The 15,629-nt window shown below is 39.4% G+C and overlaps 1 protein-coding gene across 26 annotated transcripts in view; it reads left to right on the forward strand.

Annotated features, from left to right (window-relative positions):
* Positions 1-15,629, forward strand: part of EPB41L3 (erythrocyte membrane protein band 4.1 like 3) — a 236,951-nt gene that overhangs the window by 13,747 nt on the left and 207,575 nt on the right. The window contains exon 1 of one of the 26 annotated variants that reach the window (XM_016933350.4): positions 4,148-5,800. The exons of 10 other annotated variants lie outside the window; for them this stretch is intronic. In XM_016933350.4, the coding sequence (XP_016788839.4) occupies positions 5,674-5,800 (127 nt within the window). In that variant the 5' untranslated portion in view covers positions 4,148-5,673. Of the gene's footprint in view, positions 1-4,147; positions 5,801-15,629 lie in introns of those variants that run through there. 15 more of the 26 variants (XM_054672326.2, XM_063795964.1, XM_054672328.2 and 12 more) reach the window with 15 other exon arrangements.

Raw genomic sequence — 15,629 nt, forward strand, 5'->3', positions numbered from 1 at the left:
GAGTTCACAGGTGTTCATTTTGTTATTATGCTTCATCTCTTACATATGTATATGTATTTTAAGCAGTTGTTTGGAATTTTGAAAAAATAAAAACCTAGAGAGTTTATTATGCAATATTATTTATATAATATATATGCATATGGATATAATATATATAATATTGCATAATAAAAACACTTGTATTGCATCATAAAAACACTTTAGGTGCATTTTTTTAGTGATCGCTCCAGTTCTGGGGAATCATCAAAGAGGAAGCAGTTGATTTTGACTGGGAGACTGGGAAGGATTCACAAGGGAGGCTGAGTTCACCCTGGACTTGAAGGAAAAGTAGGGTTGTGGGGGTCAGGCAATGTTGAGTGCTGGAAAATGGAGAAAGAGTGCAGCAGGCATACACGTAGTGGGCTTGAGATGTAGAACAGTTGGAGTGATTCACGGGTGGGCTGTGCAGGAGCCAGGGTAACAGCTGAATTTGGGAGAGGTGAGGGAAGGGTGGTGCTGTCATTGTTCTATATTTTTGTGGAAGGCAACTATAATCCTCCTGCAAAACCCATGAGATTACCAAGGGAGATTGCTGAGAATGAAAGGAGTAGCACCTGGAGAAATCCAGGGAAACCAGAAGAGAACAGAAGACCTTCCTTCTGGAAGACCACCAGAAGGAAGGGTTGAGGTTCTGGAGGAGAACCTTAGGGCACAAAACTAGGACTTCCCAGTTGGAGGGGATTTCAGGCCTGTGAAAGGTGGGATTTCATGATACAGATAGGGGTTGTCCTTCAAGAAAAAAGGAGCACTAAGAAGCCACGCTCTCTTTCTATTTCTCTCTCTGTGTTAAAAATTTTCTTTTTGTATGCATATAGATCACAGTTACCTAAAAGTAAAACAGCTTTTGGGTGACTTATTGTGATAGAAGAAAAAGAAGAGACAGAGAAAAAGAACTACCATTTACCGAGGGCCTACTATGTGCCAATATTCTGCCCTGAGTGCTGGAAATATCTTCATTTCTGGCCTTTCCCACAACTTCTGGAGTATCTAATGTTAAGAGATAAAAACAATCACACTCTTTATTTTCGAATGTACGGTGATGTTATTTTTGTATAGTCACCTTCTAGTGTTCTCAAATAGTAGGTCTTACTCATTCTAAGTAGTTTTTTTGTACCCATTAGCCATCCCCACCTCCCCCATGTATCAAAACATCTCATATACCCAGTAAATGTGTACATCTTCTATGTACCCACAAAAATTAAAAATTAAAATAAAGAGATAAAACTCAGGTTTACAGAGGGTGAGTCACTCACCCAAGCCAAAGTCGATTCATAAAAGACAGACTACCTCTGTGAAATCACAGTTTCTCTCCTTGCTCCATGCTTCTCAAAAAAAAAAGGAGAAGAAAAAGGAAAATATAAGAAGCAGTTAAAAAAAAAAAGTCTGAATTAGATACACTGAGAAGTTCAATTTTGTGCTTTTTTTTTGCTCTGATATCTTTAGCATTTTTAAAGCTCAGTTCTTTTCTCTTGATGTTTAACCATCTTAGTCTTGATGGGAGGTTCTAACACCTTATCGGTTGCTTCCTTTAGGGTACAGACTGTCCACTCAGTTAGCTATGTTCTAGCAGGTGTCTCTGGAGAATGTACTTAAATAAAATTTTTGCGGTAACTAGCCTTGTCCCCTGGCCATGTTCATACTCTCTTCACACACATAAACTGACCCTGACATAGCTACAGATTTGTCTTTTCTCACTGATTTTACTAATGTATAATTATTTTCTTTTTATTAAAATCATAATCATGCTTTTAGTTGCTATTTATTCCTGGAAACTGCATATTAAATAATTATTTTTATCTTGCTGACACTAAAGTTACAACTCATACATTTCGTAATCATAGCGCATTAATGTTAACTCCATAGTTTCCTGCCTCTGGTTTCTCAGTGAAGCTGGAAGTGGGGTTTTTTCCTAAGAATCAGGGGAGTACAGAAGGGGTTTGAGAATGGATAAAGTTTGCAACAACTTCAGAGGGCAGAGGTACAAAAGAGCCAATGAGGGAGCACAAAGAGGATTTCTAAAGCAGCAGAGAAGGCCTTCATGAGGTTAGAAAAACCCATCTCTTGTAGAAGTGGCCATCAGCATGGCTCCATTTCCTCCTGCTTTGCGGAGAGACTCCAGAGCAGGAAAGAGACCCTAATTCTGATTCTACTTGAATGTAGGAGGTATTGGAAGACAAAAGAAGCTCATCTATGAACATTTTCCATGAATCAAGCAGAAACTTGGGTTTTAAAGGCAAGTACAATTCAGATATGCATCTGATCATGTAAGGGAAGTTATTCATTTTGAAAACAATTCTGAGATTCATTATAAGGTGATGAAGATTTATGGATCAAAGTGGTGGAAAAGTAAGGTGAACAATTAATAATTCTGTACAACTATTGTGTACAGAGAAAGGGACTATAATTCTAGCCTCCTACACCTGTGGACTATTCCAACATTGCTCTTGGGTAAAGACCAGAATTCTTCCCTTGGCCACATGGTTTGCTCCCATCCATTTCTGCAGCCTCATCTTGTATCATTTGCCCTTCTGCTGTGTGTTCTGGATTAATAGTTCTCAACTGTTTTGGTCTCAGGACCTCTGTACATCCTCAAAGATGACTGAAGACTGCAAAGAACTTTTTATACATGTTATCTATTGATATTTACTGCCTCAGAAATTACAACTGAGAACATTTTTGATATTTATTTTTAATTCACTTAAAAATAACAATAATAAATCCATTTCATGTTAACATAAATATTTTTATGAAGGTTAACTGTGTTTCCCAAAACAAAAATAGCTTCGGGTAAAGACTGTCATTGCAAATCTATTTAATGCCTAGCTTAGCAGAAGAGAGTGGGTTCTCATGTCTACTCCCGCATTAGAAACTAAGGGTGAGATATCACACATCATGTAGCTTGTAGAAATTTCTACTCTAAGCTTATGGGAGAATGAAAGTGAAAAGGCAAATAAGGTCTCAGTATAACCAGGAAAGTGGCTTTGACCTCGGGGGTCCCTGAAAGGATCTTGGGGACTTCCCAGTCCCTGGCTCCTACTTCAAGAATTATCTACCCTAAACCCATGGGCCTTTGTTTGGTTGGAGGGGTCAATAGGGTGACTGATGGGGATAACGGGAAATAGGGCTAGGAATTTAGGTTGAGACTATAGCATACCTTGTCGCATTTGGACATTCCTCGTCTCCTGAGAAGGAACTGAGCATTACTGCCAAGAGGCAGGCAACAGTTGGAGATGTTCAAAAGTTCACTCTGAATTGACACGGCTTTGTGTTTCTCAAAGGTCTTTTATGGGCATCATTTTTGTTACTGTAACTCATTTTGTTACTGTAACTGCAGTGAGATGAACATTCACCATTCATTATCAGGACTAAGGAGAGTAGGTTAAGAAACAAAATGCTATCTGAAGCTCAAGTTGTTAAAATTTTAAAATATTCAAAGGACATCAAGAACACCTGGCATGGACGCTTTTCCAGGATTCGCATAGAACGGGATGCCACAGGCAAGGACAGATCCCCTGAGGGCTGTGGAATGAGTGGGGACAGCCCCACCCATCTCTGGTCTTGGTAGGCATTTCTGTCATGATTTCTTCCAGTGTCTTTTAGGCAACTACTCTCATCCTACTATCTGCTGAGAATAAGACAAAATTTCTTGAATTAATGCTAGGCAGCTTTTTATTCTATTACAAATTGCAGTCTTTTAACACTTTACACCAACTGTTGACTTCCATTCATGCTTTCCTTTCAAGATTGGGTCTACACAGGGTGGCCAAATAGTTCCAAAACCATTCTGATAGTAGTGCGTTTTTTTTTTTTTTTTTGCCCTAATTGTGGCAAGATACAAGTGTCATAAAATTTACCATCTTAACTATTTTAAGTGTACAGTTCGGTAGAATTACATGTGTATATATTTTTATGGATTGAGAACTTAACAATTTATTTATTTGTTTTAGATACAGGCTTTTGCTTTGTCACCCAGGCAGGAGTACAGTGGTGTGATCATGGCTCACTGCAGCCTCAAAATCCTGGGCTCAAGTGATCCTCACACATCAGCTTCCCGAGTACAGGAAGTACCCTGTCTCTACTAAAGTACAGGTGTACTACAGGTGCACACCACCATGCCTGGCTAATTTTTTAAAATTTTTTGTAGAGACAGTGTCTCACTATGTTGCTCAGGCTGGTCTCAAACTCCTGGGCTCATGTGATCCTCCCACCTCAGCCTCCTAAAATGTTGGGATTACAGGCGTGAGCCACTGTACCTGGCCAAATTTTATTTATTGTGCTACTCTCTAATGAAGCTTTTCTTGGTATGCATGTCATAAAAGTTCAAAATAAATAGTCTTGGCCTCATTAGTGTATGTTGTTTTACAACTAATCTCCAGAACTCACTTCATCTTGCGAAACTGAAACTCTACACATTAACCAACAGCTCTCCATTTTCCTTTCCCACTGCCTCTGGCAACCACCATTCCACTTTCTGTCTGTATGAATTTTACTACTCTGTATACCTCATATAAGCGTCTGACTTGTTTCACTTAGCATAGTGTCTTCAAGCTTCATCCATTCTGTTGCATGTGTCAGTATGTCCTTCCTTTTGAAGGCTGAGTAATACTCCATTGTACGTACATACCACATTTTGTTTGTCCATTCATCCATCAATGGACACGTGTAGTTTCTGCCTTTTGACTATTACAAATAATTCTACTGTGTACATGTGCATGCAAATATTTCTTTGAGACCCTGCTTTCAGTTATTTTGAGTTGACAGTAGCATTTAATGGAACTGATTAGTAGTGTACATCTGTAAGAAAGAGGCCCAGGAGGCCTGAGTGGACCTGAGGATCACAGAATTCCTCCAGCATGACCTTGACAAAGCCTGGTTTTCCAAGGTGACTGCTCATGTGGAAAGCTTATGACAGATGAGCTATTTTACATGAAAGCTCAGTTTGGGAGTTCCATCTACTTGAAAATATGTTTTATGTGATTTTATGCTGCAAAATTTCTTCCCTGATAGAGCAATTATCATGGTTTGTAAGATTAAAAAACAATGCATCCTAGAAATTTAATGACATGCTAATTATTTTTCCTGGGCCTCTATAAAAAGATAATAATAACTTATTTCTTTTTGGTATCTTCTTTGAAGAATGCAAATTCTATTCTGTGGTTCTGACTGGTAGCACAACTAAACTGGGTTATAATTTATATTCTTTGTGAGTGTGTAATTAGAATTGTTTTAGTCAAATGCTTGTTGGAATGTGTAAATCACTTTATACTAGATTTTCTGATTATTATTTTGAGTCAGCCTAAGTCTATACCTTGCAGAAGTCCCCCCATCCCCATTCTAGTCCAGACTTGTTTTATTTTTATGATCCTGTATGTTTATACAAATCTTTCCTGTTATCTTTCTGGAAACATCTATTGCATATTCAAATGTGGTTTGGGTGTATATCTCTTATTTGCATCTGTTAATGAAAATGTTCGTGAGAGATCACTTTGGATGTCTCATGAATTATCTACCCTGTTTTTCTACAGAAACTTTCTCCTTAACTCCCACTGTATTGGCAGTGGGGTGGCTTCTAGAAAGGAGGGAAGTGTCATTCTCGTGCTCAGAATGGGATAAGGTAGCATCAGTTGTTGAACTATGTCTAAAGTATTTTTTTCTCTCTCTTTTTTGCTCACCCTTCTTGTCTCACTTGGAACATGGAATATGGACCTGCCAATCATCTGGAAATACGTTACCTTTGCATGTTGGGACGTGGATAATGTGGGTGAGTCCTGAAATCTGTGTTTAAGCTTTTGACTTCTCTTTGTTTGGGGAAGAAGAAAACTGTCAGATGAATTGTTTGATGGGAAACTATCTTCAGCGTCCCAGTGCCTGTGAGCACACTGCCCAGGCACCTCCAGTTAGACTCAGTCCTCCTGCATCAGAGAGGGAAAGCTCCTGAGGTGTCCTTTCAGCAGCACCCAAACTCAAATGAAACGAAGATGAATCATATTCAATGGCAAAAGTTGCTATTTAGACTTCAGCTGTTGTTTTTCTTTTGGGTTTATACCACATTTAATAATACTTCTTTATGACAAAGCAACTTGAAAATATCCCACATGTCTTGACACTGTGTTTTCTAAGACTCTTGTTCAGTTGTTTCTATAAATCACACACCTCTCATCTTCATATTTACCATTTGTGGCAGATGCACATGTATGTATTTTTGTGATACTGAAATTGTTTCTAATATAAGTCCATTGGAAATTGTACGTTGTTGATATGTTGATATAAAATGAGTCGTGCATCTTGACATGACTTCCCTGCTCAATTAGTCCTTAGTAGGTGATGTCAAAACTCAAAATAGCAAAACTGTTAAATATTAAATTCTAACTTTGTTCTTCCAAAGCTGAGCAATAATGATGTACTGGACCCTCCATGGTTTTGCATGCAGGGCCAGGCCTGGGAAGGAGGGTTGTGGTCTGCTGGTAGATTTCTTGCTATGGAATGCAGAATAGACAACAGGAAGATTTTGAATACAAAAAAATGTTTTTCAATACATATTTTTCTAGTTCTCAAGGATGTGGTAAGAAAGTCTAGGTACAGCGTTTGATTGGTATGATGTTATAGAAGAGGCTGGTCTAGGATGATCTTCTATACTTTTCTTAAAGGGTTTAGCATGGCTGATTTAAAAAAAGAAATAAGTTGAGGCATACCTCCATAGGAAAATTATTGTCTTGATTATCAGTTACAGTATCATCCTGAGTCTCTGTCTCAATAAATTTGAAACTGCCATGTCACTGTCTTAGCCGGTGGAGGTAGCAGGATTTCACTTGCTTGGAGCAAACACATTTGTTGTTGCAATCTGTTATTTCTGAAATTTCTAAAAATGTATTGAATGTTAGCATGAAATTTGGCATTGGTGTTTGTAAGATTTTCTATTCTGGTGTAAGTAATTTGGGAATCTTTATCTTAGATGATTTAGTTTCCCATAAATATCCTTAGGAATATGTGTCATTTGAGTTTAATCTGTTGAGCCGTGAGCTGTTGATTCGACACAATTATCACCTAATCAGCTGTTTTGCTTATTGACTTATGATTCTTTAGTTCCACATCTAAAAATCTCCCTTTGGGATTCACATGGTGTGTTTTCTTCTGTGTGCACTTTCGGGTCTTCTCATCTCCCTTCTCTTAGGAAACAATAAGTACCTGGATATTTACCCTGAAAAATAATCTAATTTTCTCTTTCAGTAATAATTGGTAGCCAGAGCCTACCCCCTTTAAATTGATTATGAGCCAGGTCTTGTGAATTTTCCATCTGTCTGGGACCTTGAAAGCCTTCTGAAGATAACACTTTGTGAGATGCTCAGGAAATCCTCAGAAATCTCTCATCCTAAAAATAGCGAAGTGCAAGAACAACAGGGTTTTACTCAATTATTTTCTCCTCCCCAACTCTGTTGCAGTGTATGATGTGCGGGCTCATGTGCCTCTCCCTCTCTTTTTCCGGACTCTTTCTGTTGAGGGGTCTTCTCATTTGGGGATTGTTTGGTTTTCTTATTTGTTTTTTTGCATGTATAGGTTGCTAGCTGTATGGCATAACACCTACTGGTTTGGTCAGTAAGGGATTGCTTTCGTAACAACAACAACAACACATCTGGTGTGCCCGTCACACTGTCATGGCTTACTTTCTGGGGTGCACAGAGTCGCAGCATCATCACCACCTTCCTTCCACCACCATCCCCATTGCTTTGTCTCCACCAGGCACTCAATTATGGACTTTCCAGGAGTCTCATCTAATTTTCCTACAACCTGATGATACAGGAACCTTTCATTGTCTAATACTGTGGATGAACAGACTGCAGCACAGCTAAACCTGCCAGAGGCCACTGAGCAGTAGAAGAAGGGGTCTGTTTTTCATCCAGGAGTCTGATTCTGGAGTCATATCCATTGAAATATTTTCACCAGACGCATTTCCTTTTAGCCAGTTTAACATACTTTTGGACTCTCCTGGCCCTTCAAAGGTAGAATTTTGGTGCATCCCAGATAATGTTTTGCCATGCACATCTGAATTTGTCTTTTATCTGGCAGTTACGTAAAGTTCTTTCATGAGTCAAAACTGACAGTTCCGTGGTGGCAAGGTTGGGGAACAGGGGGGATTATATTAAAGAAATATATGATATTTCTGTCTCTAGATAAGTGAAGAACTTTGCACCTGATGGTATAAACATATTTTAATGGAATGGATGGTAACCTAGGAGTAAAAGTCAAACTGTGTAGAATCTAACTTTTTTCTAAATCCAGACAAACCCTTGTACCTACAAATTTTATTTAGATTTTCGGCTCTTGTTATTGAATGTTAGGGCTTCAAAATCTAATTGTGAGTCCTTCTCTAATAGGTAATTCCTGCTTTATTAGTCAGGGTAATATGGCCTTTCTCAAAAGCAGAGGGACATGAAAAGCAGAGAATTATCTTGGTCAGCTCGTCTTGCTTGCCTCTTTCAAGGAACTCGACTGTCAAGTGTAGGCACTCATAGAGCCTCGCCGTGGAAGGGCTCAGCCAGAATGAGGCTGTTTTCCATCGCCTGACACTGGGCAGATCCTCATGATATCTTTCCTGAGTTTTGTGACAGCTTGCTAAAGACTTCTCCCAAAACATCTTTATCCCATCTTCTATCTGACTCCAGAGAGACAGGTCCAAGCTATAACTCTGACCATGCCTCGCTCTTGCTTTCGACATTCCAGTGGCTCCATATGGCTTCTAGTAGTTCCTCTCCACGGTAGTATTCAACAACCTGGTGACTGTTGATCATATGTGGGTGTCACGAGTAATGTGTTACTAATAATAAATCTGGTACTACAGTTTAAAAATTATTTTTCAGTAAAATAGACTGGATTCACGTTTACCATGATAGCAATGTTATTCACCCTTTTTTTCCTGTATTATTTCTTTGTAGGGGGTTGAGGGAGAGAGAGAGAGACGGAGAGAGAGAGAGACAGAGAGAGAGAGAGAGAGAGAGAGAGAGAGAATGACGCCATGGTGGGCAGGTGTTAGGGACTGTGTAAATTCATCAGCCTTGCTTATTTATCCCATTTCCTAATGGTTTCTGGTACACAGCTAATAACTGAGGTTCTCAAGAGCTTCTGTAGTACTTGTGAGTTATGATTTTTACCAGTTATTAATTTTGTCTAGTAATTTTACTGATGGACAATTTCTAGATAAGAAGGAGGGCAAGGATAGATGAAGAAAGCTCAAATATTTATATTGTATTAATGATGCTATGAACATTCTTACTTATGACAAATAGTTATGACCACCAAATAAATAGAAAAATGATACTAAAATTAAAATGTGGAAGAAGATAAGTCATACGAATAAAGGGTTAAAGTTTGTACATTTCCTTTATTTCAATAATAATAAGTAACATGTATACTCATCAATAGTACACTGTTGTTTGCCTTTTAATATTATCTATGTCAGGGAGGCCTAAACAAAAAGAATGATTCTTTTTTTCAAAATAGAATGAGATGTTCAAAAATTTTTATGTGTTGATAATTTTTCTTCTAAAACAGATGATTTCATGTTTAATAGATGTCATTACTCACATGCTCATGTAAAGATGTTATCAATATAACCCACCTGCCCTCCAAAAATGTCTGTGTTGCTGCTCTTTGCTTTATTTTCCCAAATTATTTTGGTGGAGGTGAGGATTTGGAAAAATCTGGAAGTATATGTTGCATGGAAAGGTCATTGGCCTTATGTCTCAGTCTTAAAAAAATTGGCCAAGAACCAAGCTCCATAGGATGAAGTGCAAGTTTTTCCCTGATGCTATTACTGCCTACTGGATGCATCTGTCATTTTCACTTTTGCTGTCACTTTCATCCCCTGCTTGTCACCCCCACGTGCCCATTGGTGTGTGTGCCATTAGCGTCCCTGGAAGCCTCAAACATCTGTGATTTTTCTCATCCTCCTTCTTCTGCCTCCAACTCCTTACTTCGTCTTTACCTAGCTTGTCTTTTACACACAGCTCCTACAAGAAGTCAATTCTGATAACTTCCTGCCTCCCAACCCCTCCTGGGACTCTTACAGCATCTGGTGTGTGCCTTTCTCACACAACTTCGCATATTATATGGGAGTGATGAATGTACTTGTATTACCTGCCTTCATTGTTTTCTAAAATCAGAAAGAGGTTGGACCTAGTGTCTCACACCTTGTAATCCTAGCACTTTGGAAGGCCGAGGTGGGAGACCACTTGAGTCCAGGAGTTTGAGACCAGCCTGGGCAACATAGAAAGACCTAACAATAAAAAATAAAAACAAAAATACTAAAAATTAAAGAGAACTACTAAAAATAAAATAAAATAAACATCAGCCAGGTGTGGTGGTGTGTACTTGTAGCCCCAGCTGCTTGGGAGGCTGGGGCAGTAGTATTGCTTGAGCCTGGGAGATTTAGGCTGCAGTGAGCCATGATTGCACCACTGCACTCCAGCCTGGGCAGCAGACTCCATCTAAAAAAAATAAAGAAAAATAAAATCAGAAAGAACTGGGACCTCATCTCTTAGTGATGTCTGTGTACCTAACACTTGAAATTTGGTAGGCTGTCATAGATTGTGTTTCTTAAGATGTCGGCTGTGAGTTGAACATGGGTGGCCAAGGTGTTGATTGAGCTCATCACTAAGGAAGAAAGCAGGGCTGGGCAGAGGGAGAAGTTGGGCTGGTTGTAGTCCCAACAGAGGCCTCAACCTACCTTACCTGGGGAGTACTGGAGTGGGGATGACTTCCAAGTTGTTTCTAATTAGAGTAAGAGGGCTGGAGCATTTCTTCCCCCACAGAGACTAGTCATTTTGGATGTTGGCCCTCCCCAGGAGGAGGTGTGACCTGGGGTAAGCAGTTGTCTTCGGCAGAGGCAATCCCCACAGATGGTTGACAGCTAAGGGCCACCTGCTGGCAGCACTTTTAGCAGCTAAAGGATTATAAATCCTTTATTCCTGTAAGGGGATCTGGGAGGTATATCATAGTGTCCACCATATGGGAGTAACTTTTTTGTGAAATTAACTGAAAAAAAAGCAAAATGCCTGTGGCTTTGGGAACTTAGGGGATAAGGAGAGGAAATGAAACATGGGCTATTTCAATCTGCTTTATTAATAGAAATGGTTTTTAAGGCCGGGCACAGTAGCTCACGCCTATAATCCCAGTACTTTGGGAGGCCAAGGTGGGCAGATCACTTGAGGCCAGAAGTTCGAGACCAGCCTGGCCAACATGGTGAAACCCCTTCTCTACTAAAAATACAAAAATTATCTGGGCATAGTGGTGCACATCTGTAATCCCAGCTACTCGGGTGGCTGAGACACAAGAATCACTTGAACTCGGAAGGCGGAGGTTGCAGTGAGCCAAGATTGTGCCACTGCACTCCAGCCCAGGCGACAGAGCAAGACTCTGTCAGAAAAAAGAGAAAGAAATGGTTTTTAATAAAATGGATTTCTCTCTGAATAAAAAGGTATGACTTTTAAAGACCCCTGAAATTTTAGTGAAGGCTTCCAACTCTAAAAGCAGCAAATGGCAAATATTTAAATTTCTGCTACTTATTCTGTAAACATTTACTGAGTGCCCAAAAAGGGGACAGCACCACTGTTGCTGGTATGGGATCATTAAAAAAAAAGAGTAAGTCAAATACCAAGGAGATTTCAAGCCATTGGTGGGTAAGGACATTTAAACTATTGATCATAATACAAAGCAGAATGAAAGAATGATTCTAATACTATTACAAGCAGAGTATACTAGAAAAGATGCATTACATCAAACTTGGCTGAGTGGAAGTTACATGTGTATTTATGTGTGTGTGTGGGCATGTGTATGCATGTATGTATATGTGTATGTCTGTGTATTTGTGTATGCACGTGTGTGTGTGTGTGGACACTTCTGGAAGGAGATATCAAATGAGCTAAGCTTTGAACCTCCAGAGATTTGAGTTTGACCCTTCCAGGAAATGTTAACTTTTACTTTTCTGCCCCAAATAATATCTCATTCAACTTTTTTTTTTATTTTTAATTTTGAGACAAGGCCTCACTTTGTTACCCAGGCTGGAGTGCAGTGGCGTGATTGATCATAGTTCACTGCAGCCTCAGCCTCCCACCTCAGTCTCCAAAGTAGCTAGGACTATAAGCACGTACCACCATGCCAGGCTATTTTTTTCTTTTTATAGATATAGGGTCTTACTATGTTGCCCAGGCTGGCCTCAAACTCCTAGGGTCTAGTGATCCTCCTGCCTTGGCCTCCCAAAGTGCTGAGATTAGGCGTAAGCCACCATGCCCAGCCTTCTTCAAATTTTATAGCTCCTGCAGTTGCTGACTTATATCCATTGAAAGGAGAGGCACTCCTGGCAAAACCTGTAATTGCCCAAAATCAGAATTATCACTCTTCCTCTTTATTCCACTCCCAGACTTTAAAAGTACAATGACCGTCAAGACTTGCAGGTTGGTTCCTGTAGGTGAGCAAGGTTCCAAAACACGGGAACATGCTTCCGTTCCAGGGCTGAGCCTGCAGCCTTGTCCAAGTCTTGCCTTCTGGCATTGTTCTCTAAGAACCTCCCATGATTTGGGTTGGAGGCGGGCCTTAGCTCATTTCCACCCCGTCCAAAAGAAAGTGACTTTGTTCATTTTCCTCTCACTTAGAGAGGCTTCCCTTCCTTTTAATGACTCCTATGTATATGCACGTCCTTTGTTTTTTCTACCTTATCTTTAATTATTGCTCAGATGATAACAGTCCTGATGAATAAGACATTAAGTCTCCCTTTCAAAGTATTAATGAAAAGGAAAAAAAATGGAAGCATACTGAATTACAACAGCAAGGTTCTAAATTATGCTTATGAGGCAGTGTTGATGATAGGGAAGTAGTTAAACATTACTTTGCTTAGAAAGAAATTGTTCTCAGGACCAATACTGAGTGTCAGCAAAATGAAAAACAATTGATTCATGAAGTTCTTTCTTCCCTGGCATATAGAGAATGAGATTATTAGCTAGAGAAATTTATTCTAAAATCTATTTTAGTCTGTAGCTTTCCTTATCAACCATTTTCCTGTCAGTCCTAAAGTCCTATATTTAAAAATCTTTCAACATCAGTTACCTGTCCTCTTCTTCTGGACTTGTCACCCTAGGTATCAAGGGAGGAGGTGAGGTGAGGCGCAATGGTTCATGCCTGTAATCCCAGCACTTTGAGAGGCTGAGGCAGGAGGATTGCTTGAGGCCATGAGGTCAAGACCTGCCTAGGCAACAAAGTGAAACCTTGTCTTTACAGGGGAAAGAAAAAGTTAGACGGGCATGGTGGCACAAGCCTGTAGTCCCAGCTACTCAGGAGGCTGAGATGGGAAGATCGCTTGAGCCCAGGAGTTTGAGGCTACAGTGAGCTATGATGCATACCAGCCTGGGCAACAGAATGAGACCTGTCTCAGTCAATCAATCAATGAGTGAGAGAGAGCAGAAGACAGAAGGACTGTAAATCTGTTGAGTCCCTATTGATCCTTCTAAGTGGATTAGCATCACCTCCCTGGTATTGTGCCACAAGTAGGCACAAGGTGCTCAGCTTCATCTTTTAGGGAAACAATTTGTATATAAGCTTTGCTATGATTAATACTGGCAGGAGGGATGGAAAACGTGCAGCATTTAGGGGAAAATGAGTTAGTGTGTATACTACAGGACATGCTGCTAGTTCCCCCACACCCCATGTGAAAAACTAATTGAAACACTTGATGTTATTGTAGCAGAAGGTCAAACTGCTTTACCATCAAAATGAGAACTTGGTATGAAAATATACAGAGTTTAAGGACCAATTTTACATGAAAGCTGCTGACAGGCATTGAAAAATCCTACTTAACATAATTTGTTTAATTTGTCCGATCTTTATTTTAGGCAATAAATGACTGGAGAACCTGAAGCCACAGGTCCTCTATACTAGCTTCATTTCTTTTCAAAAAATCACCTCCGTCATCAAAGAAAATCAACCACTCCGAAGTGCTATTCTTCTTTATCCCTGTTAGTTTTGCTTTTATAAATCATTTATGATAATGGAGTTCAGTTTAATTTAGTAATTAGTTTGCAAAGGAAAAACATTCAGCTTGCATATGGAAAGGATGAGGAAAACATCAAAGAAAATTGGTTTTTCATAATCATTTTAGTGTAACAGACATAAATACCTACTTAAGAATGGAACTGGATTTCTGGGATAGTTCTAACTGCCTTCATGCTTATCTCACCCCTGATACAACCAGTTTCTTGGACTTTCTGGGGGAAATTTATGTGAGGTCAATGATTCGTACTTGTTCAAAGGTTACTCTGCTGCGTAATTCAGCTGTCAGCAGAACTTTGTCTTGCCTGGCCCAAGATTTTGTGGAAATCTGAAGGAAAAAAACAACAACACACACTACAAGGTTTTATTACACAGTGAACTGACAGATCCCTGCAGGCTATGTCAGCAGAAGCATGGGGCAAGAGTTCTTGCTGCTGGTCTGAACTTTGCATTTCCAGCAGGTTGGGTTGCAAAGCCAGCCCTGGGATAGCACAGGGGGAGGCAACTTAGCAGCATTGGAGGGAGGTAGGGGTGGTTTTATCCTACAGCAATGACTGATCACCTAAGTTTGATGGTGTTATCTCTGAAGCCTTATCTCCTTCTCTAGTTACAGTCCATTAAGAGTCTCAAGACTTAGAGCCTATTTTTAACTGCAGGTCCTGCTTAACCATAATTGAACATGTGATTTGTTCAGTTCAGAAGCCCTTCCCCCTCCCAACGTCTTCAAATGCCTGCATATTCCTATATACCTGAATCATGGAAAGCAAAGAGCAAAATATCCATGTATTTTGGATATTTTGCCATTTGTTAGTGCTCTGGTGTTTTTTAAGAGCTGTTGTTGTTGTTTGACAACAATGTATCTCTAACTGGAATGCCATGAATTATCTGAGTACCATGTGCCCTTTACAGCATGAGAGCATTAACACGGTTAAAACATTTTTAGAAGCATCCAGAGAAGATTTTATCTTCCATGCCTTTTACACCTCCGCCCCAACTGAAATTTAATGTTTGCATTGGAATTCAGGGCCTTCTAGCTCTTGATCTGCAGCGGCAGCTTGGTAACTACTTCTTCTCTGTAGTAAATGTTAATGGTACTCTGTATTCATTTTAATGGTTTTAATGATTAGAAAGAACATTGGTTTTGTTGGTACTGTAGATTTTAAGGATATGTTTTTAAAACGAAAGAATGAGTGCCTTTTTTGGTTTTGATTGTAATTGTAATGTTTTTTTCTTCCCTTTGCTTTTTTAAATCTCTCCCAATCTTGGACAAGGGGCTCCACCTAGTGTAAGTTTTAGGTTAAAAAATAATATGGATGTAAGTAGTATAGAAGGGACAAAAATTATCTGAATATACTCCTTTTTTTTACGATGAGACTGTAAAGCAAAAGACTGATATTTTATAAAGTGCTTTTATGGTTCAGATCATTCATGTGATTTATACAGACATTCCTTCTGATTCTCTCATTTCTCCACAGATTCTTATTTTTATCTACTTTTTAAAAAGGCAAAATTACATCTCTTATGTGTCCAAATATAATTTTAGGTTGTAAACATTA

This window comes from Pan troglodytes, chromosome 17 (assembly GCF_028858775.2).
Source record: "Pan troglodytes isolate AG18354 chromosome 17, NHGRI_mPanTro3-v2.0_pri, whole genome shotgun sequence".
In the NCBI taxonomy this organism is placed as follows: Eukaryota; Metazoa; Chordata; class Mammalia; order Primates; family Hominidae; genus Pan; species Pan troglodytes.